Genomic DNA, 24,303 nt, shown 5'->3' with positions numbered 1-24,303 from the left:
TACTTCACATCCCTACTCTCCCTCCTGGATCAGATCTCTCAAATCTTCCTCCTCTACTTTAAAAAAAAACTCATTGTTGGTCAGTCTGGATAAGGGCATCAGCTAAATCCCTAAAATATGAAGTTCATCATTCAATATCTCTAATATATGCAGGATCCTGTGTGTAGAAATGTTATGCAATAACAATCAAGCACTGTTACCTCCTACCCTGTAAAAGCACTGTAATTTGTTTGCTTGTGCTATCAATGGTAGGTTTCACTTTTTTTTTTCAAATGTTTTTTTTTCAAAACTCTCTATGTATTGTCAAAAATCTACATCTGTGTGGAGAAGTGACAGGAATGTGCGTTTGCCTCAAACAGACGCAAAAGTTGTGTTGAGTGTAAAACAGTTTTTAAGAACGCAGACTTTGAAGCTGCAGAATCCAGATAAAGGACACACACCCACATAAGTCCGTCCCTGAGAGGAGCGTCACAGATAAGTCAGGCAGCCAAACCAACCGTCAGAGCAGACACCCTAATACTACTCATTATATCCTGCCTGCCACGATGTGAGAACCCTGCTTTGCTTTCTGTACCATTGTTTTTTTTAGTGCGAGTGTATTATCTTTGTGGCAGCATGTGCACGCAAGTGAAAGCGAGACATTTGTTGTTCTATTTACTTTCTCTCGCCGTATGTCTTCCTCTTTGCGGCTTATCTAACTGGTTCAACATCCACTTTTTTTTATATGTGTCGTCCTCACTGGTTTCTCTACTCCTAACTTATCTCTCTCCGTTGTTTTTCTTTCCCCAGACGTGTGTATGTGTGTGTCTCTGCCGGACCCAGTCATGGCCGACCAACTGGCTCCAGAGAAGGGGGTCGTGCTGCTGAATGGATCCCAGCGAGGGAAGCTCTCCAAGGGGAACGAGGCCAGTAAGGAGGGCCTGCAGGCCCGGGGCCAGTGGGCCAGCAAGGCAGAGTTCCTCCTGGCCGTGGCGGGGCAGATCATCGGCCTGGGCAACGTCTGGAGGTTCCCTTACCTCTGCTACAAGAACGGAGGAGGTACAGCATCTGGCAAGGCAGAGGGAAAGCGATTGAAAAGACTGAATAACTTCTCTCTGTAAAGTCTGTCTTCATCTCTCTATCCCCCTTCCCTTGGCACTTACCAGCTGTCAACTGCCTTTGTCTTTTTATCTTTTTTTCACCCTCTTCCTCCATGTAGGATCTTTATCTTTCTCTCTCTCAGCCCAGGGGGGACTGTTTGTTTACTGGATCTGCCAATTTGTCTCACAGCTATTTTTATGTATCTGCTTGCTAAAATTGAGGAATTGCGGAAACATTCTTTCTCATGCTTTGTGTGTATGAATTTGTGTGTGTGTATGTTCTTGTATTTCGGTACTTGTGAGGACCAGATGTCCTCACAGGCATAGAAAGATGAGGAAAATACCCCCAAGTTTGGATATTTTGCTGGTCCTCAGGTTGGGGATAAGGTTTAGGGTTACGATTAGAATTAGGATTTTGTTAGGGTAAGGGTTACTTTACGGTTAGGGGTTAGGGAATGAATGTCATCAATGCAGGTCTTCATAAGTATAGTACAGTATATGTGTGTGTGTGTGTGTGTCCCCAGGTGTGTTCTTTGTGCCCTACCTGTTGTTCCTGGTACTGTGCGGCATTCCCCTGTTCCTCTTGGAGACCTCGCTGGGACAGTACACCAGCCTGGGAGGGGTCAGCGCCTGGCGGACCATCTGCCCGCTGTTTGGAGGTACTCACATACACACACACACACACACACACACACACGCAAGCCGTAGGTAGAAATTGAATAAGGAAAACTTACTCAAACCCAGACTCTTGCTCTGTATCTCCTCCCTGTCTTACTGAGCCTCTGTCCCTCTCATTCTCTCCCTTTCTCTCCTCTCTCTTTTACCGTTTCTTTTTCTTTCTCATTCTTCTCCATACGGGCACAAGCGTTTGAAGAAGTCACGTCCACATCAATACAAAAACAATATAAACAATTTGACTGCAATCAGAAAATTTGGAAGAAGTGCCAGCGATGTGCACGTGTAGGTAGTGCACAATCATAGTGTGCGTATGAATTCAAGAGCGCAGAAAGCAACACAAGCACCACACTCCCTGACTGCTAGTAAAAACACACACACTTGAGGCTGAATATCTCCTGTGTCCTGCTATATAAACAAAGGATCATGGTTAAACATTAACTTGATACATAATTACACCAGTGGAACAGAAGCTGGCGTGATTGACAACACTGTGTGAAGCTATTTGAGTCGTACACTAGATCCCGGCTAATCCAAACCCTTCGGGAGCGGAGGCCGGTTGAGACAATGAAACGTTTGGATGGCCGGAATGCATTGAAGTGTTCAGGAAAAGGCTCATTCAAAATATAAAGCATGTACGCACACAAACTCCGAAGTTCCTGTTTAAACTAGCCCTCAGTGGGCCTACGATCTCTCGGTAGACCTGTAAGATATACTCCATCGCCCCACACTTTTATTTCTTTTGGATTAGCAAGCTAGACCTCCCATACAGCAAGGACATGAAGGAGGACTTTGATCTGTCACTCTGCCCAGTCATATTTATTTAAAGGTGGAATGGAATGACTAATTTGTGGGTAAATGATATGAATCCAAACAGTGGCAGTCAGTGTCCATGCCGGCCCACAATGGAGTGACATAGATGAAGCCATATCAATAGCCTGACCTGTGATCGGTTTACTCAAAAAGGCTCCAATCAGAGCAAAAACCCTCCTCATTACCGGATGTGACGATTTAGGGGTGACGGATCGCTATCTTGCTACACTGGCTCTATGGCTACTGTCGTGGATCGCTATCTTGCTGCGCTGGAGCCAGGACAGCTAGAGACACAGGTCACAGTCTTGCTTCAGTATCTTGCTAGACTGGCTGTATGGCTACTGTTATTGATCACTATATTGCTACATTGCAGCCACATTAATTGCGCCTGCTATTGTGCAGATTTGTACTTGTTTACCATTTGTTTTTGTTCCCGGAAGTCATACAGCAAGGCAGGAAGCTGCCCAGTACAAACACAGTCTTCTATTGTTGGCAACTACAGCGCCACAATTAGGGTTTAATCTCATAAAAACGTGATTGTTGACCCCCTTAGGCAAATTCTCTTTTTGCATTCAGGAGATAGGAGGTCAGGGTACAGAGCAGATGGGAGGGATTCACTGTCTTAAGGACACGTCATTAGGGTGGATGTTTGCCGACACAGGACCTGAACCCAGGTTGTCTGGTTGAAACACGTCTCTTTAACTGGTATGCCAACCTGACGTCCAAGTGCCATGCTCAAGGGCACATTGACAGTAGCTGTTGTGTGTCACTTGCTCCACCCAGCTGTCCGTTAATTCCAACAGGCAACATTCCAATTACAGCCATACCTCTCCAACCTCTAGGCTATCGTTTGCAAAAATGTCAAAAATCTGAATGGAGAAGAAACTCAGGAGGCTTTTGTCAGATTGATGGCTCTTGTAAAGCGGACCTTGTCGTTCTCAAGTGCAGGTGCAGCTAAGGTGCGTAGCATGCTAGCTAGACCACCTGGCAAACACACTGCAAACACAGAAAGTGCATGTGAAGCTAAAAGGCTTGATATGGCTGCTTTTTTTTATATTTAAACCTGTTCCATCACATATATATTTGTGTGTGTGTGTGTGTATGTGTGTGTGCTCAAGAACTAGTGCTCAAGACAGCTGCTCTGCCCCTTGGTCCATATGGCCTGCAGCTGCATACTCACACGCATGCGCATATACCGTATGCACATTCGCATGCACACACACACACAGACACACAGAGTTACCAGTGCTGTGTTGACAGGTAGTTGTGCGAAGGCCATGTGTTAGCACAGGGACAAACTCTGCGTGGAGAACATGGGTTACTTCCTAAGGGGCCTGTGTTTGTACACAGCCACTGATGATACAATTTACACAGACAAATGTTCAAGAAGCGCTTCTGTAGTTTTCACATTAAATAGGTGATCATTGGTTATCAGGGAAAGACCTGAATTTCGTAGAAGGAAGCCAAGACATTCAATTTGCTGATATAAACAGCCGTTTGTCGACCCACTCAAGCCCTCACGAGACACTCATTCATTCCTTGTGAAGATCTATGTAGGCTGCAAGGCGTGCGCCTCAATAAATGGATGCTTTCATCTGAAAGTCAAGTGACTTGGAACCACTCATGAAACTGTGTGTCATTATGTCTGATAATAGAATATCTGTGTGTGTGTGTGTGTATGCCCATTTGTTAGTGTTTATGTGACTGCATGTGTCTCTCTGTCCTTCCGTCTTTATTCATCTGTGTGTATCTATTTGGACGTGTGTGTGCCTGTCTTTTGTGTGTGTGTCTGAAGGCCTGCAGGCGCCTGCCAGGTGACGATCCCGCATGGCTTAATGTCAATATCTGCTTGTGTAACCATTACAGCCGTTGTCTCTCTGTGTGTATGTGTGTGTGTGTGTGTAGGTCTTGGGTATGCCAGCCAGGTGATGATCCTGCACGGCTGCGTGTACTACATTGTGATCCTGGCCTGGGCTCTCTTCTACTTGGCCTACAGCTTCCAGGCGGAGCTTCCCTGGGCTCACTGTAACAACACATGGAACACCGGTCAGTAAGCAACATCCAACTGTACCTGACAGATAGGGAGCGATATCTGGAAACTAATCTGTATCTCATCAGCAATAAAAGACATTTTTGAACAGTAATATATCATTGTCTATCAATTAATCATGATACCTTGGTATAATTATCAAATTGACCATGTTGGAGACGATGGGTAGCCTCTATCTCATACCAGAGGTATCGTTAGTTCTAGTGTTTCTCAGTTAAGACCACATTTCCCATAAATAAATGTAAAATGCAGCGTAGAAGCCGGTTAATGCTGCCAATGTTCTCAGCAATGGTCTCGTTGGTTTACGATGTTTCAAATTTAACTTGGTAATTATATATAATGATGTGAAAATGCTACACTTAGCACCTTTAATGATGATCACATGCTTAGTAGTTCCCTGTAGGGAAATGTTCTTTCCGCTCACACCCCCCTCCCCTATATGTGACCCCTCAGGGGAGGTCAGAGGTCAGGGTCAGCTACACAACAGCAGCCCTGGAGCTGGTAGGGATTTATAGTGTTGCTCAAGGACACCTCAGCAGGGTGGATGCAACATGGAGGCTTGAACACGTGTCCTCTGGTTGAAGAACAGTCCCCCTACTCACTCGAAACTTTTAATGGTCTTTGATATCTTAAAACACAGATTAGGACGTTAATCTGTATCTGATCTGTTCTTAAATTGGTGATGTTTGCTTTGATTTCAAGAATTGAGAGCTCACAATTTGATAGCCCAAGAATTAGTGAGTGAATTGTTACTGTCAGAGGATTAAAGCGGATTTTGTGGTTACTGTTTTAATGTGTGAGGGGTAACTAGGGTCTGTGTGTGTATGCGTGTGTGTCTGTGTCCTGCAGAGGCTTGCGTCCTGTTCGACTACCAGAACCAGACAGCCAATGGGACCAGCCTGCCTGAGAACGCCACCTCCCCAGTCATGGAGTTCTGGGAGTGAGTGTTGCTTCCTTGTTTCTCGCTGGATTTTTTCAGTGTTTGCGCTAGGTTATTGATTTTGCAGCTTCAAGCCAGTACTACGGGGTGTGAGGTTTTAACAATAGTGTGTTTACAAGCGTGTGCGTGTGTGTTGTTTGCGTGTGCGTTGCAGGCGTGAGGTGCTCCGTCTGTCCAACAATTTAGACGAGCTGGGTCCAGTCAACTGGAGGCTGGCTCTGTGTCTGGCCATCGTCTGGCTCGTCTGTTACTTCTGTGTCTGGAAGGGAGTCAAGTCCACCGGCAAGGTGAGAGGAGAACACACAAACTCGGTCGCCTTCCCCTCCATGTCCGGGAGTGTCACGGTTTCTGTCTCGACAGGCAGAAAGAGCAAGGAAATAGGGAATTTAATAGATTTGTTTTTGAAGACACAGAACAGAGGGACATGTGCGTTGGAGTTTATAGCGGCAATTAGTGAGAAGCAGGTCACTTTAAATAGACCGCCTGTCCTGCCTGAACCATAGAAAGCTTCCATTTCTGCTTCATGAGACAGATTATAGTGTGTAAGTGACTTGAAACCCAATGAACCAAATTGAATTTAACCCCGAGCCACAGTGTTGCCCCACACATTCTCTCTTTTTATCTGTCTGCTTGAGTTGCTGCTGTCTTAGGCTTACCGTCTCTGTCCGTTTAAATAATGTAATGTGACCTCAAATTGAATTTTCAGAAAGCAGCTGTAATAATTTGATTTCTTGCGTACTGTGCCAGCCTTGTCAAGAGCCACCGTCGGCCCAAATGTTTTAAGAATGCGACGTTTCAGGGTCTTCTCTTTTAGTCTTTCATCCTTTTTCGAGCACACGACACCCATTCATTTGTAACGGAGATTCCTTTCCTGTTTCTTAATATTTCTATTTTTTTTCCTGTCTTGGTGCCGTCCTGACCACATCCTTGGATGCTGTGTACATTCTAGGTGGTGTACCTGACAGCCACCTTCCCATATGTCATGCTGTTTGTGCTGCTGGTGCGCGGTGCCACCCTGCCTGGCGCGACCGAAGGCATCATCTACTACCTCAAACCCAACCACACCCGACTGGCAGACCCACAGGTACATAAACACAAACACACACATACACTTAAGATGCCTTTAGACCATGCAACATTAAAACTCTCCATTGCAGCCAATAGAAATTCTTCCAGTCAGCTCCTATAGGTAGGCTGACCCACCCTGTCACCCATGCCGTAAGTAATAACTGCTCATCGCAAAAACATAAGTTGTAGCTCTACCGGAGCCCGGTAGTGACCACAGGAGAAAAAAATCTCTCTTTTCAAAGCCACAGTTTACTGCATTGAGGGCACAAGATGGTATTGTGTGTGCACGAGATAGATGTCATGCCCTCATTTAGATAGATAGATATATAGCCACATGATTGTCTGAATGGATAATTGCATGAATAAGCAGGTGTACAGGTGTTCCTAATAAAGTGCTCGGTGAGTGTATATACATATGCGTACATATACACACATACACATATATACACACACACACATGGGCCATATAATGATATATATACAACAACAATACAACAATAATAATAATAATAATTATATATATATATATATATCTACACATACAAACATACACATATATATACATATAAATAATATACACATTCATCTATACACACACATACATACATATGTACATACATACATACATACATACACATATACACACATACATACATACACATATACACACATACATACATACATACATACATACATACATACATACATACACACACACACACATACATCATCATATATACATACATCACTACATCATCACCATATATATATATATATATATGTATATACACATACATACACACACACATAGGCCCGGTTGCAGCCCATGTCAGTGGCCCGGATCCCGGGGGACCAGCCCCCTGCAGAGTGGAGAGGCGTTGTAAAGCCTGATGGCCCAGGGAACAAACGAGTTCTTGGAGCGATCCTTCTTACAGCCAAGAGAAATCAGCCTGCCACTGAATGTGCTTCTCTGGCTGACCAGAGTACTGTGGAGGGGTGGTTGGGGTTATCCATGATGGATAGCAGCTTGTTTAAGGTCCTTCTCTCTGCTACCGTCGCTAGAGAGTCCAGCTCCATGCAAAGCACGGAACCGGCTCTCCTCACCAGTTTGTCCAGCCGCCTTGCGTCGGGCTCTCTTTCACTTAATTTGAATGCACAAGATACATTCCCTCGTTTTGGATAATTCTTAACCTAATTTTTTACACACAATTTCATAATTTGTGTGAGTACGTTAAGCAACACGTGCCACAAGTTAGTAAATGCATACATTTCTAAAGTGCTCGATTTAGTTCCTGCAGCCAGTTTCAAACCGATTCCACTCGCTCGCCATAATTAGTTGAATTTACTTGAATGCATTGAGTTATTTTGTTTTACTTTGCCTGATATTTTGTTAAGTAAAGTTATATGGGAATGAGGCTGTTGAGAAGGTATAATAGATAGATTTTTTGATTACATTTTACTATAGGTAAAAAAACATTATGGGATGAGTTATCAAAGCATTACCTAGTGACAACGCTGCAACACAAGGCATTATTATTAGTAAAAAATAACATATGACAACAATGACATATTGAGAGGTAATGGGCTCTATGCTTGTCAGTATGCAAAATGTAGAGATGTTACATAGTATCAACAAGCTAATCCAAAACCAGATAAGGGGTTGGTACGGTTGCATTGGCTCTATATATTAACTTATTACATGAACATATTTTATATCTATTGGCACACTTTTTACGCAATACAGTTTTTTTGCACACACAATGGCAGGTTGTGTGCATGAGTTAATACTTTGTTACCATTAAATACTTTTTTATGCCTCCGCGCCCGTGACAGCCGTGGCTGGAGGCATTATGTTTTCGGGTTGTCCGTCCGTCCATCCCATTCTTGTGAACGCGATATCTCAGGAACGCCTTGAGGGAATTTCTTCAAATTTGGCACAAACGTCCACTTGGACTCAAGGATGAACTGATTAGATTTTGGTGGTCAAAGGTCAAGGTCACTGTGACCTCACGTCCGTACCATTCTCATGAACGCAATATCTCAGGAACGCCTGGAGGGAATTTCATTACATCTGGCACAAACGTCCACTTGGACTCAAGGATGAACTGATTCGAATTTGGTGGTCAAAGGTCAAAGGTCACTGACCTCACAAAAGACGTTTTTGGCCATAACTCAAGAATTCATACGCTAATTATGACGTTGCACTATGTGACGAAGCTCTCTATCAGTCCTCTGTACTCCTCTGTAAAAATAGTCTCTAAGTGAAGACAGCATGTTTCTCACTGGAAATTATTCACTGGAATCATACATGTCAATATAGTGATAACTTCCATTTCGCCAAAAAATACACTTAATACCTTTTATTAAATTCCTTCAAAGTCTTCACTACATATATTTCACGAGTCTGGACAGACATGGATGTAAACTGCAACTTGTTGGCGGAGGCATACAACCGCGAGGCAGTTATTTCTAGTTTTCCCCTGCAGGACAGCCACTGCCGGGCTCCATAAGTTGTTAATATCACTTTCAGCTTTTGTGTGATTTGGTACAAATACACCTTTGACATTTTAAACGGAAGACATCTGAAACCATGTTGCGCAACTTTTCCATTAACGGCAGTACATTTTTTATCCTGACGCGCTCTGTGATGACATTTGTCCTCCTCTCAGACATGGGTCAAATACTATTTGCAAATAATTCTCAGTGTTTGTTTTAACATTCTTGTCATACCAGATGGGTGGGGTTTGCCCGCGTCAGCACATTCAGATAGTGTCAGGAAAGTTATCAATCACAGGAAAGTACATTAAATGAACTCTCAAGTGTTGTTCCTGCACTTGTGCAAACTTTCAGATACTCATTGTATTGTAAGACTGATTTGCACACACTATTTGACCCACGTCTGCATACTGTACTGGGTGGAGGATCAGCGTTAGACTGGGCTTTGATGTAAACTATTTAAAAGCCATATGTCTTTAAGATAGACAGCTTGGCAGTATCTGATCGACCTTTGATCCCGAGTCCCATCCACCAGAGGAGAAGACAGTGAGAGGCCCCAGATATTACATACAGTACATTCTGTCCTGTAGGCTTTACACTGTGCAGCTGCTACCCTGCTGCTAGCTGCTTTTGACTCTCTTCTCCTCTCCTCTCCTCTCCTGTCTTCTTATCTTCTGACTTTTTTCCTAATTTGCCACCAAACCCCCCTTCTTTCTACCCCTGTCATCATTCTTATTCATGCTCTCGTTTGCACTTCACACTCAACCCCCCCCCCCCACTTCCCCCTCTCTGTCTGTAGGTATGGATGGATGCAGGCACCCAGGTCTTTTTCTCTTATGGAATCTGTTTGGGGAGCCTGACAGCCCTGGGCAGCTACAACAAATACAACAATGATTGCTACAAGTGAGACACTTTGTCACACACACACACACACACACAAAAGCAGTTTACCCACATAACGTTTCCTGAGTCTCCACATCAGACGAGCGGTATTCGTTGAAATGGATGAAAGCTCCCACTGGTCTGATGGCTTCCAGAAGGAATGGCTGGAATGGACAGAGAAAACACACTGATACAGCCCCACCTTAAAGAAAAGCCCTCGCCGCCATGTTTCCCACACTCTAGGACTCACACACCCACACACACACACACACACACACACACACACACAGAAACACAGACTGGGCCCAGCAATTACCCCTTGTCTTGTATGTAGCAGGGCAGAGCCAGACAATATTTTTAATAATGTGTTGAATCATGGCCAGGTTTTACAAAGGCATTATTGCCTTAAGATTGTTTTGGTTCATTTTTGTGTTGCATAGCTTAAATTGTTTGTCCTAATTGTACCTGCATTCCTTCAAGTAGTGTCCTCCCTTAATGATGAATGGTGTGTGTGTGTGTGTGTGTGTGTGTGTGTGTGTGTGTGTGTGTGTGTGTGTGTGTGTGTGTGTGTGTGTGTGTGTGTGTGTCTCCTTCCAGGGACTGTTTCCTGCTGTGCCTGCTGAACAGCGCCACCAGTTTCCTGGCAGGCTTTGCCATCTTCTCTGTGCTGGGCTTCATGGCCCAGGAGCAGGGCGTCGACATAGCAGCAGTGGCCCAGTCAGGTGACCCCGGGGGCTGGAGATGGAAACAGTGTTTCCCTTAGTAGAAGTGAAGAGGTCTTGTTTAGGAAAACAGCTCAAGGGACAGCGAAAAAGAAGCTAACCTCTAAAGAAGCTAATTAAAGTAATTTGCTGCAGTATTTCAGGCTGAGCTCTTTTACATTTCATCTGGTTTAGAAGAATAAGAGAAGCAAATCAAAGTCAGTTCTTTTAAACTTGGATCAAACTTATGTGGCTAAATTGGCATTAAGTGGCATTTTGTCATAGTAATCATTAATAAAAGGCATCTCCAATTGAAATATTGCATATCAATAATTTACATCTAATGAATACTATGGTAAGAGTCCAGTGTAGCTCAATAGGTACAGCATGCTACCCTACATAAGGCAAACAACAGTACTTAGTTTTTGTGTGTTTTAAAGGTTAAAGGTCATGACTTAGGTTTACAGTTTATATCAACAAATATTTTATTCATAAATGCTACCAAATGATATATAGTCCACTTCGGTACACACGAGACATTTGTTAGAACAGGAGATAAACTCATTTTTCTCAGTTTCACTACTGACGCGGTTACTGCTCTTTGGCTTTGTAACACTCCCAGGGTTAGGGCTTTGTTTCCCACTGAGGCCTCTAATGCTAAAAATGAACACACACATGGTTCTGTAATGTGCTTTAGATGCTGATGTGATTGGCATATGTCATGTTGTGTCCTGTTGTTTAGTGTCCTGTCCTGTTGTGTCTCGTCTTGTTGTGTTGTTCCATGTTGTTCCGTGTTGAGTCATGTCGTGTCCTGTGGCGTTGTCTCATGTTTTGTTCAAGTCTTGTCACACTGTGTCACGATTTGTCTTATTGTGTCTTGTTGTCATGTTGTGTTGTGTCATATCACTATCATATGTGTAATGTTTGAATAAGAGGTATCTGCTTTATTCATTATACTTCTTCTCTGGTGGTGTGTTCCTCCCAGGGCCGGGCCTTGCCTTCATCGCCTATCCCCGGGCCGTAGCCATGATGCCTCTACCTCAACTCTGGGCCGTCTGCTTCTTCCTCATGATCATCATGCTGGGTCTGGACACACAGGTCGGACATATACACACACACACACACACACACACACACCCAGACTGACTTTGATAGATCACTTCTAATGGCATTGATGTATTATGTGTCTTACCATTTAACACCTACCACACATACACACACTTTGGTAATTGACGTTTGACATGATTTTGACAGACGATGATGCAGTACGATGATGCAGTACGGTTTCCTTTTGACCTGCACCCCAACACACACACACACACACTCACTGACAACACACATGCTGACCCTCCCTCCCCTCTGTCTTCCAGTTTGTTAGTCTGGAGGCCCTGATGACGTCGGTGAGTGACCTGTACCCCCGTCTGATCAGGCGAGGCCACCGCAGAGAGCTGCTGCTGCTGTTCGTCTGCGTCGTCTGCTTCCTAGGAGGACTGGTCATGGTCACGCCGGTAGGTCACACTCAGTGTGTGGATGGATGGCTGTGTGTGTGTGAGGTTGGGTGTTGATTAGCGTGTGTGTGTGTGTGAGGGTGGTTGGAGTTGGATAGGGATGGGGGAGAAGGTGTGTGTGATCCTCTAACCTGTTTGGTTTTTATGGAATAATGGAATTCTGAGTCTTTTTGTGTGTGTGTGTCTCTCTCTCTCTCTCTCTCTCTCTCTCTCTCTCTCTCTCTCACACACACTCACACTCTCTCTCTCCCTCCCTCCCTCCCTCCAGGGCGGTCTGTATGTGTTCCAGATCTACGACCATTTCTCCTGCAGTGGAGCCAGCCTGCTGCTCCTCTCCATCTTCCAGTCTCTGGCCATCGGCTGGGTCTACGGTACGAATCTCTCCTCTCCTCTCCTCTCCTCTGCTCTCCTCTCCTCTCCTCCCCTCTCATCTCCTCTCCTCCCCTCTCATCTCCTCTCCTCTCCTCCCCTCCCCTCTCCTCTCCTCTCCTCTGCTCTCCTCTCCTCTGCTCTCGCCTCACACACTCTCTATTGTCTCTTCTGTTTCCTCTTCTCTCTACGTTAAATTATGTTACTCTGTTACTCTAAGACAGTTTTGATAGGCAGAGGATGTTGTGTGTGTGTTGGCACATGCACATACATACATGCATGTGTATGTAGGTGTGTGTGTGTGTTGTGTGTGGATATAGTTAGAAACATACAGTACAGGGATCAGTTCAGTTCTGTGTGCTTTATTGTCATGACAATGGGATTTCACACACTGCCAAAGCAGAAAGTGACAAAATGAATTACATTTATTTATTTTTTATTATTCATAGCATAACTTCAAGTGGATTATTGCTATTATACATCAGTTTTATATAGAAAAACATACAAAAGAACAATGCCATGCATTGATTTAAACTATTTTTATTACTCAGCCATCAAATATAGTTCAAGTTTGATGCACACACACACACACACACACACAGAGTCACACAGTCCACTGCCTCCCCTCCTGCTGCATTCCAGTTGGAGCCGGTAGACAGTATATTAACGTGGCTGTAGCTACCCACCATTGTATGGAGTAGAGACTGGCTGTTAGCCAGGCCCATGTCTGTCTCCCCCAGGCCCTAAATCAGCCCCGGGCCCCGTCGCCTCACAGTCTCAGCCAGGCGGCCCCAGGGAGCCCCTATCCCAGCCAGACCTGGGTCTACAGTATTTGAAAATACTTATCATGGTTTAAGTGGAAGATGGATGGACCGTCCCATATAGGACAACACACAATAAGTGAAGTGACAGAACATTCAGTCAATCACAGGAAAGTATTTGAGTATTTCAATTTAGTGTACTTTTCTGTGATGAACAACTTATCTGAAACTGAATTGTCCTGATGCGGTAAACCCCGCCCATCTGATTCTGATTCCTTGCAAAACAATTGCTGAGAATTACTTGAAATGTCATTTGACTCAGGTTTGAACTCAGCATGAGTGATGTCACAAGAGTGATAATGAGCTACTCACTGCAGATCCCATTATGAAGAAGGTTAAAAACTTCTGGCTTACACCAATTCAGTGACTCATTAGCTTTATTCATAGGGCCGTGCTTGTAAAAGACTAAAAGAGTTGAGAATATATTCAAAAGACTCAAAGCATCCAACTGCATTGATGCTGATTATTAATAAAAGATTCCTTGCTATCATTACTGAGACACAAGACACAATCTACAAGGTAAAAACCATAGCGGTAAAAATGCACAGAGCCGTACCACTGCAAGTGATATGGTTAAGTTGAGTAGGCTGGAGAAGAAAGTGTGTGTGTATGCATATGGAATACCAAGGAAACCTATTTTTATGAGTCTCAGAGCGGTAGTTGTGTGCAGCAGCAGAGAGGAGAGGGGGAGAGGGGGTTTTAGTGGACTGGGTAAGGCAGCGGTCAGGACTGCAGCGGACCTTCTCCACTTTTTTATGACCGTGGGATTTTAACGTTTTTTAAAGTAGTCTCTCATACCCCCACACTCTTCTGCCCTCGGCTATGTGGGCCTACAGGAGTGGGGCACTGATCCATATGAAGGAGTTTCATCCCAGGATGAGGTTTCTACCATTTGAGAAAAGGAACACCTACTCTTACCAAATCACCTCTGTCATTACAAGTAAAACTCACTATAGATTACTACTGAAGTTATGAGCTATGTTACACCCTTTGCTCACAAACTGGCAATATTTTAGAGGTAGTAACCACCTATGTTTTTGAAATGTTGTTTTTTACATGGATATACAGTATTTTGGAAGGAAACCTATCACATGCTTTGAGTTGGTTTCACAGATTAAAGGGGAATGTCACTGAATTTTAGCTGTGAAATATGCTATTCATAATGTTCTAGGACAGTTTGGTCTGTATTAGTGAATGTTCACTACTGTCTCCCTTAGCCATAAAGAGGAGATACCTATTACTGCTACCACTACTACTGCTATTACTACTGCTACTGCTACTACTGCTATTACTATTATGACTACTGCTACTACTGTTATGTGAACCATGCTGTAAACCAATAATACTACTACCACTACTATCACTTATACTACTGTTACTACTACTACTACTATTACTACTACTATCACATACTACTGTTACTACTACTACTACTACTACTACTATTGCTACTACCACCCACCACTTTTACTTAATACATCTACTACCGTGGATTATTTATCCACACTCCTAAATGTGAAATGGCGGAATCGAATAATGGTAAAGTCATTTGTGCAGATTGTGTTACAGTAGCTCTTTTCCAAGACTTTTCAAATCCCTTGTATTTTCCTCTGTAGAGTGGTGGATACTGGGTAAAAAAAACTACTCCAACCAAAGTTGGCCACTACAACCAAAAATAACAAGCCAGTCGTAAACCAAACCATGTCAAACCAAACCAAACCAAACCGAAACCACACAAAGGTAAGCTGTGCCTCTCTGCCCACAGGTCCGGACCGATTCAGCGCCAACATCAGGGATATGATTGGCTACAGCCCCCTGCCTGTCTTCAAGCTGTGCTGGAAATACCTGACCCCAGCTGTGTGCACTGTGAGTGAACCTTCACTGCTGACCTGCTTTGACACTGTTTGACACTGTTTGGTGTCTGGTTACTGTGAAATAGCATACAGTGTGGAAAACGGCATGTTTATGATTTCATACAAATTTATCTCTCTGTTGATCGATCTGTCTCCCTCACTTTACCTCTTATACAGTCTTTCTTTTGCAATTCTATCTATCTATCTATCTATCTATCTGTCTGTCTGTCTATTGCTCAGGAATTCCTTTTCTTCTATGTTGTCTTTGATCTTGCTAGTAGACAGTGTTTGCTTAGATTTACAGACATTCCATCACCTGGAGTATTATTGTTTCAAGGTTTTTCAAGATAGTCCAATCAATAATTGTGAGCATTTCTTTCTCCCAAAGCCAGAAACCACAGATTTAAGACGCAAAACTTGTGATGGCAGCAGATTTAACGTCTGGAGCTTCTCCATAGAAAATGAATTGGAGACTGATTTTTTTTTTGGACCCACAGAATCTTTTGAGTTTTATACCGCAAGGAACTTTTAAAAGGAAATTTTCAAATAATATTCCCTAATTTGTTTCAGATCTCATTTTGTGAGACATTTTAATTAGTATTAGCTTTTCATCATTAAATTGGACAACAGAATAGTGTATCATTATGAGGGTTAGACTGATATATCAGTTTGCCGATACATTATTATATCCCAGAGTTTCCACTATCATTAACCCAAAAAGAATTCCATTAGTCTGGGCTTCAGTGGAGAGTTTTAGTGTCCCGTGGTTTAAATGCTGTCTCCATCCTGCCAAGAATAAAAATATGGGGGAACACTGAATACTTGTAATTTTCTTTTGGCATGAAAATGGTCTAATTTTAAAGATGTTGAATATCCGGACAAAATATCATCCGTACTTGCCTTCAAAAACCCAAATCAGTTAAGCCATAATCACTATAACTCAATATCATTATTATATCATGATATAATTCAATTCAAAGGCAATAAATGATAATAATGAATTATTTCACTATTTGCAAATACCAGTTGACCCAGGTCTCGTTCTTCCTCTCTCCTGCAGGGCACCTTTGTGTTCTCGCTGGTGCGCTGGTCTCCGCTGAGCCTGGTGAAGGGCCTGGAGGCTCCGGGCTGGGCCACCACCCTGGGCTGGCTGCTCACCCTGTCCTCCGTCTCCCTGCTCCCCATCTGGGCCATCTACGCCCTGGCCACCACCCCGGGGACCCTGCCGCAGGTTAGACAACACACTCAGGGGCTCCATGTTGTCATTTTAGCAGCGTGTGTTCCCAAAAATACATTTATGGAACACATGTACACCGTCAAAATATAGATGGAGATTTACATTTTTGTTCACAGATCTTGTTCCTCATTTCTCTCCTGTGCTTTTGTTTTTTTTTAGCTTAGGAACACATATGCTTCTTGGGGGGAAAATCAAAATAGAGCCCTGTGCACTGTAAACCAGTAACACTACCTCCTAAATTCATCAGATTTGTAATTACCCTGCAAAAACTGTCAATCTTAAAAACTGATTTAGTCTGTTACTGAGTCTTATTTTCCTCAAAACAAGTGAAAAATCCTGCCAATGGGGTGAGATAATTCCCCTTGTTTCCAATGCAGTTTCATTTGATCAGGAATCTTCTAGAAACAAGTGTCAGTATCAAGTGTCAGGATCAAGTAAATGACGTGATTGAAGAGAATTAAGATTTTAAAACCCATCACTAGACTAAAAGACGTGTTAAGATGGACCAGGATGTTAAGATGTTAGAAGAACTGACTAACTGTGACCTGTGACCCTACAGCGCTTCCGTCGTCTGTGCAGCCCGGCCCAGGACTCATCGCTGGCCCTCCGCCACTTCCCCACCGACAGATTGGCTCTCCCCTTCGACTCCACCCTGCCCCTGACTGACAAGCCCAAGGAACCGATCACCGACATCAGCGACGGTCGTAGGACCTGATTACGGTCAACGACACCGTCCCAACAGACACTGCCCAGCCAATCGGGTGTGGCAAAGGGGAGCATCAAACGTTATTTCTTCTCCTTCAAGACCTGGTCCCACCCCCCTACTGTGGCGGCCTGCGGTCGTTTTTTCTGAAACGGCACACACTCCTACACCTTAACCACTGTCTCCTAAACATCCCCGACTCTTTCATTCTCTTTATTATTTACTGCCTGAATGAGTTTATTTGAGGACCGGTTTCCCAAAAGCGCCTGTAGCCAGAGGATCATCTTTGTCCATTTTAATTATGGTGGAACAAAGACGTCCTTCACATCAAGATACCTCAGAGAAGAGTTTTGATAGATTTACACAGATTACAGATTAAAAACACAGAATTGGATAGATGCTACTGTTATTGTTTGTTGGAGTCTTTTCAGATCTGCACAGATAAACACATGCCATCCAAGGCAAACGGCACAGCTAACTCACCAGCAATCCTGCTATTACGAAATCATCATTTCTGACCATATCTGTTGGCATGACCAACTAAAACACAAAGTAGATGTTAAATCTAAAAATGCATGGTTTCAATGGGAACTAGCAAGTGGGAGACAAGTGTGTCCCTGCTAGTGTGTTAGCATGTCCGCTTAGCTGTGGGTGTCTCTCCATTGAATATATCTTTCATTCTGTTTGAATGACTTAGGTATTATCTGAAATGACTCTATGAGTCAGATGTACATTTTATAAATTGATTCATCTGAACTTTTTGTATGTGTCCTCCCCTAGCGGCTCCTAGCCTCTATGATAGCCATATCACAGAGTTACAATGGTTCATAACATGCCTAATGGTTCATAACATGCCTTATGCCCACAACAGGAACTGCTCGTGTTGGTGTTTATACACAACACAAGGGTTTTGTTCTTGCAATACCACTTTTTCACTGCCACTACCCAAGTACTAAACTTCAAGTAATGGCCGATACCGAGGCTTTACTTCAGAAGTAAGAACGCACACCCAGTGGTTTGCAGACATTAGGTTTTTGTAACAATTCCACAATCTTTTCTTTTAGTTTCATGCTTTATTTATTCAACCAAACGTTTTCGGCTACATGGCCGTGGTCAGGGTGATACAAAAGTGATTTGGATCTGCAGTAATCCATTTTTCTCTATTGGAAAGAAGCTTCTATACATGAAAAGGGCAGAAAATCAGTTTGCTTTGCTTTAATTTCTGACACGTTGTAACAGTGTCGGTGCATCTCTAGTTTCTCTAGTTGCTGTTAAGTGCTCTTGCTGCAAAAGTGAAAGGAAGTGTCTATACACTGTACTGAAATACAGCTATCAAACTGGGATCCATGCAATCAAGAGTATGTGAATTGTTTTATGCAGTCCCAATACAAAGTTTTTACATTTTCAGTGGCCAGAGTTTTAGCAAGATTATCAGCTCCCACCAAATGGTATGTACAGTATTTAACTGCTGCTGTGTGAAAAACAAAAATTTTGAGGATTGAAGTTTCATTCTGGACTACGAGACAGCATAAAATCCATTCAAAACTCAAAAGTATGTGAAAATAATTTGAAAAGTGAACTGCAAAAAAATCTATGCCACTCCAATTTTGACTGCTCTTTGTAGAGGACTTTGCAGCGCAGGGTCAGACGATTGAATGGTAACTTGTATAGTAGAACTATGAATGTTGACATTAGCTATAATGTCTCCTCAGATGCTTTTTCTGCCCAACAGCTGCAAATCAGAAATGGCAAGTCAAGAAATGACATTCATTTTCTATGCACTGTAAAGAGATTATAAGTTTTAGAATAAGAAATCATGGTTTGACAGCGCTGTAATGTGTAAAAGAAAGCAATAGCAACACGTCAGCTGCTTAAAAATATGCTGTTGTGTTTGTCTGTACCATAAGAGGTTGTTGACTGGTTCTGGGGTGATAAGTTAGGAGTAAGTTAAGAGAAATCATTTTACCACTGTACAATAATGCCTTCATTTGATTAAAAAGGTATTCCTCCCTTGATCTTTTGCACATTGTCTTGATGCAAAAGGATTCAAAAATGCATTTTTCTCTGAGATCCACAGTATTATATTTTATCAAAGTGAAAGAGAATTTAAAAAATGTGTGAATCTATATATTTTAAAAAAAAAAGTATAGTTTAGAAGAGAAGTCACCCCCATCCGTTTGTTTAAAGGGCAAAATAAATTCATAATATTCCATATCATATATTACTCAGACTTTTTCTTGAGTTTGTAAGGGGGTTTTGAATACTCGTTTCCAGAACTGCTCTCATTCTGTCCTTCTTGCTGTATTACGCAACATGAGGTCCTTTCAATGCGTCTCAATGGGATTTTGAACTCACCATTACAAACTGTACTGTAGTACAGGATAGAATGTGCTGTTGACTGGTGAAATGTATCTTTTTTTTTTTTTAGTACAAAAACTCCAGGGTGATGAATATTTTTTGAGTACGTGTGATGTGTTTAATATGCTCTCTATGGTAACTTGAAGCTGCTTTTTTCTGTGTACTGTCATTCAGACCTGGGTCAAAAATCGAACTGAAATCCTTTCGAACGCTCCTCTGAGATTAATTTAGTCGAATTCGCTGCAAAACCCGCCCATCTGGTGTGTGAGGCACGCTGAAACAAACGCACCGACTTATCGACAGGCTTTCATTTACTTTAAGCTGATCCAAGTGTTCTGTCACCTCTGTTTACTGGGCCGTATTTTGATGTGGCTCTTTATTTTTAAATGGGCTTGTTTTGTATATGTATCATCATTTTCTTATCTAAATGAAAAAAATATATATCTTTACCTTATGGATAAACATGCTTGTGTTGACTGTGTTGATTTCTTCCATGAGAGAGAGAAAGAAATTTCTTGCAAGAGAGTCAAATCGAGTGAGAAGTCGTGTGTGTGCAAATGTGTGTGTGTGTGTGTGTGTGTTCCACCTTAGAGAATACCTGTGGCCGAGGCTACCTGTCACCCAGGAGACACTGCTCTCTCCCTCAGCGCCATGGTAACAGATGAATGCTGGCAACACACCTGCGTTCTGCAGAGAGAGAGAAGAAATGAAGGGAAAGAGAGAGTGAGTAGTTTTAACAGAAGAGTGAAAAAAGAGAGGGATAGAGAAGAGAGTTGGATCAAAAACTGAAGAGTGAAATAAGTGAGGGAGAGAGAAGGGAGGGAGGGGGGAGTATTTATCCAGAGTGTGCTCTCTCTCACACACACACACACACACACACACACAACCAGCCATTTAGCCATCATAAGAACCATTCCCTTTATCTGCAGCATTTTCATCCTGATGGGAATTGCTGGTTCGGCATGAGGATGAAGGATGACAGGAGAGAGGAAGGGATGGAAGGATGGAGGGAGCGATGGAGCGAGAGAGAGGGATGGAGAGTGTGTGTGTGTGTGAAGAGGGAGGAGAGGGAGTCATGGAGACGAAGAGAGAGAGAGAGAGATGCAGCGCTTGGGGGAATTCTGACACCACCACTTAGAGTCTGGCGGTTATGTAAAAGGCTCGGGTGTCAATTAGCCGTATTGGATTCCCTCCCCTCCCCTCCCCTCCCCTCCCAGCCACCGTAGCAAACGGCTCGGTTTCACACACGTGGCTCGGCACGCGGGTGAACACACACACACACACACACACACACACACGTTGTTTTGGCGACGCGCAATATTGTATGCGCCCTGCCTTCGCACGTGTGATCCGGGTTACTGTGTAATTGTGCGTTATATGTGTGTAGGGGGGCGGAGGGGGGGAGGGTGTATTATGTGTAAAACAGCGGCCTGTGTGTGTGTGTGTGTGTGTGTGTGGATAAGGGGTGGGGGGGCGGTTTATGTCCATATGGTTCCCTTGGCATACATCTCTGTTTCAGATGATAGGGGATTAAAAACCATCCAATGGGTTGAGTGTGTGAGATTCAAAGAGGAGAGAGGAGGAGGAGAGAGAGAGAAAGAGAGAGAGAGAGAGAGAGAGAGAGAGAGAGAGAGAGGAATATGAGCCAAAGCGTGTGTGTGTGTTGCAGTATGTGTAAAGCATTGAAAGACGCTGAAACGCTATGGAAAGTTGCCTAATTTTTCTCAGGCTCGACAACATCCAGTTTGCAGCTGCAACGCTTTTCCCCACATGTATTAAAAATCCTTTCTGTGTACATTTGTCAGTAAAAAAAATAGTTTCTTATACTAACTTATGGTTTGAGATATCAGTCTTATTATTGTCAGGACCAAAAAAGGCTGAAAGATGCCCACAATGCATCGAAGACAATCTGAAAAAGTTATGTTATATTGTCACACACGCCAGATTCTTTTCTTGTTAGGGTGGAAAACCCTCTGGATTTCACATTTAGATCATATGATACACTGAAACCGCTACAAACCAAATTCCTTAAGCCCCTCTAGGCTGAGATTCCCACCCTGGTTATTCAATAGTAGTACAAACACTGTCTCCTCACACACACACGCACACTGTTATCTTTATACGGATTTAGGATAGTCTTTGCATACAGACTTCACCCAATATCAGTCTCTCCTCCCCAAATCCTGTCCCCCATGCTACCACACACACACACACACACACACACACATATACGTAAGCACACAAGGCCCGTCTGACATTACACTGTCCTGAGCAAACATCCTCTCTCACACACTCTCAGCTCTGGTTTGGGTCTGTCTTTATGGGCGCCTTTTACTGCGGGTAATACACTTGACAGTTGGGTGAAAAGGAGAGCATCCTGGGTGAGAAAAGAAAGAGAGAAAGGGGAGGAAAGGAGGGAGGGGGGGGGGCTCTTTACCTCCGTTGCATAACAGCGGAGTGTTTCGGACATACTGTAAGTTCACCTCGACACCGGATCCACTCCGCATTGGTCACCATCTCGACGTTTGTGGGTGTGTGTGTGTGTGTGTGTTTGTATCAACGGTGACACGTCAGCAGGCCGTGGGAGACGAGGACACTCTTATATCACTGCGAAGATAGTATTACTACACACACGCGCAACATGTATTTGTTCATATTCACCAGAGGAGAAGGAGGGGGGTGTCAAGTGACATTTTTTGTGGAGGCTCGGCGTTTTTTAAGTGCGGGATGGATCTTCTTCTTCATGTTGGCGGTCGCGGATGTGGGATGCTCCATGTGTGGATCGTACCACGCTGCGATTCGAGAGGGGTGCCGAGGCTTATGGTGGCAGCACATGGTGTTCCGTTTTGGCCGCGCTTCCCACGCTCCCGCCCACACACACACACACACACACACTCACACACCCACTGGCTGTATCCCAGCGCCAGCCAGGCCGTACTGCACACACTGCTCAGTCACGTACCGGGAGCTTTGGATTAGTGCTTTTGGAGAGCCGACATGGGCTCTCACCCGCTTGACGCACCGCGGCTGAAATGGAATATCTGCTTTGAGTTCTCAAGTTCTGCGTTTTGGGGGGTGGAGTGTCTGTGTGTGTGTGTGTGTGTGTGTCGACAAGGAGAGACCTGCCTCTTCACACACAAACACACACTGAAACCCCTTCTCTTCAACTAGCTATGTGGAGTCTAAGGTAATAGCTATTAGGTGACTCAGCAGGAGCAAATGAACAGGGTCCTGGAAGTCTTAAGAGTCACTACAAGCCATCATCTAGTTGGCTGCCCTGCCAGAGTGTGTGTTTATGTGTGTGTGTGTGTGTGTGTGTGTGTGTGTGTGTGTGTGAGAGAGAGAGAGAGAGTGAGGTATGCATGGCTAAATCCCTCCAAGCACACACAAGTACGACATCCCATTGGCACCGCCACACACACTTCCCTCAAGCTACAATAAATAATCAAGACAGCTCCCGGGACAGTTCCAGACACCTCCACGCATACTCACACACCTGCAGAGTCCACACACACACACACACACACACACACATACACTCTCTCTCTCTCTCTCTCTCTCACACACACACACACAACTTTTTTCTTTCTCTTACACAAGTGCAAGAAAACAGCACCTACTGTATGCATACCGACTTCCTCTAGACTTCCTCTATCTCCTCCTACTCTCTCTCTCTCTCTCTCACACACACACACACACCATTAAATGTCTCACACAGGAATGGTGAACTCCCTGTGTTCTTATTCTGGAGTGGCCATAAATTATCTATTCCCCTCCAGTCCCCTCCAGTTGCTGAAACTCTGCAGTCAGACCCTGTTGGACTTCCCCTGTGCCTTCAATTATTAAAAGAGGCAAAGTGGCAAAGTGTAAAAATAACGGACCGCTGTTTAAATAAAGACGTTTCCCCCTGTTGAGATAAATGGTGTTGGTGCTGGGAGCGACAGGAGTGGCTGTTTAGGAACTTCTTGTGTTTTGTTGATGACTACAACTTTTTTTGGTTGCATACACGTGATGCTGACGACCTGAAATAGACTAAAACACACTATAGAGAGGGAAGAAGGGGTGATTGTCATTCTCTATCTATGAAATAGGTTTTTACCATTAGGCTACAATTTTCTCATTTAGGTGACTTTCTTATGTACTTACACTATGAGTGAGCATGTAGAGGTTTAGTGTCTTGCTCAATGTCACTTTGATAGGAGAAAGAGAGGGAGAGAGAGAGATTTTTACAGGAGGTCTTAGTTTTTTTTTTGTCTCTCCAGATGATTTTGAAGCTTTTTGGATAGACTGACACACACACACACACACACAAACTCTCTCTCTCTCACACGCACACAAAGCATAAGGGGCCTCCCTCTCCTTTGCTGAGGCAATGGGAAATATTCTAGTGACAGCATTGTTCAGGTTTCTCTTCTCTCCTCTCCTCTCCTCTCCTCCAGCACTTGACTTTACTCTGATTTGAGGGAGAGGGAGGGAGGGAGGGAGGGAGAGAGAGAGAGAGAGACAGAGAGAGAGAGAGAGAAGAGGGGGGTGGAGGAGTGGTGATTGAGCGCAAAGGGGGCAGGACTTTTTCTCTCCGGGTCCTATTAAGAGCAAACTTTGTGTTTTTGTTCTCCAAGTTCAGCTCACTGCTCTCAAGCCTGCACCACTGTTTTCCCCCTCTCTGCTCTTTCTCTCCGCTGCTCTTTTTCTTTTCCATTTTTTCCCCCCCTCCAATGCTTTTGTTTATTCGGTTGTTTGGTGCGTTACT

General features: G+C 43.7%; 1 protein-coding gene across 1 annotated transcript; it reads left to right on the top strand.

Moving 5' to 3' along the window:
• Window positions 1-356: 356 nt before the first annotated feature.
• LOC139930593 (sodium- and chloride-dependent GABA transporter 2-like) lies at window positions 357-19,872 on the top strand. The gene is made up of 15 exons (XM_071923810.2): window positions 357-547; window positions 790-1,038; window positions 1,604-1,738; window positions 4,473-4,613; window positions 5,467-5,557; window positions 5,712-5,844; window positions 6,507-6,641; window positions 9,921-10,024; window positions 10,601-10,725; window positions 11,690-11,802; window positions 12,075-12,212; window positions 12,481-12,583; window positions 15,168-15,268; window positions 16,316-16,486; window positions 17,052-19,872. Exons 2-15 carry the CDS (start codon window positions 798-800, stop codon window positions 17,205-17,207), a joined length of 1,887 nt encoding a protein of 628 aa, XP_071779911.2. The 5' UTR covers window positions 357-547; window positions 790-797; the 3' UTR covers window positions 17,208-19,872.
• Window positions 19,873-24,303: the final 4,431 nt, after the last annotated feature.

The sequence above is a fragment of the Centroberyx gerrardi genome, chromosome 21 (genome assembly GCF_048128805.1).
Source record: "Centroberyx gerrardi isolate f3 chromosome 21, fCenGer3.hap1.cur.20231027, whole genome shotgun sequence".
Classification (NCBI taxonomy): Eukaryota; Metazoa; Chordata; class Actinopteri; order Beryciformes; family Berycidae; genus Centroberyx; species Centroberyx gerrardi.
Note: the sequence above shows the minus strand (reverse complement) of the source record. Positions and strands in the feature narration are given on the sequence as shown.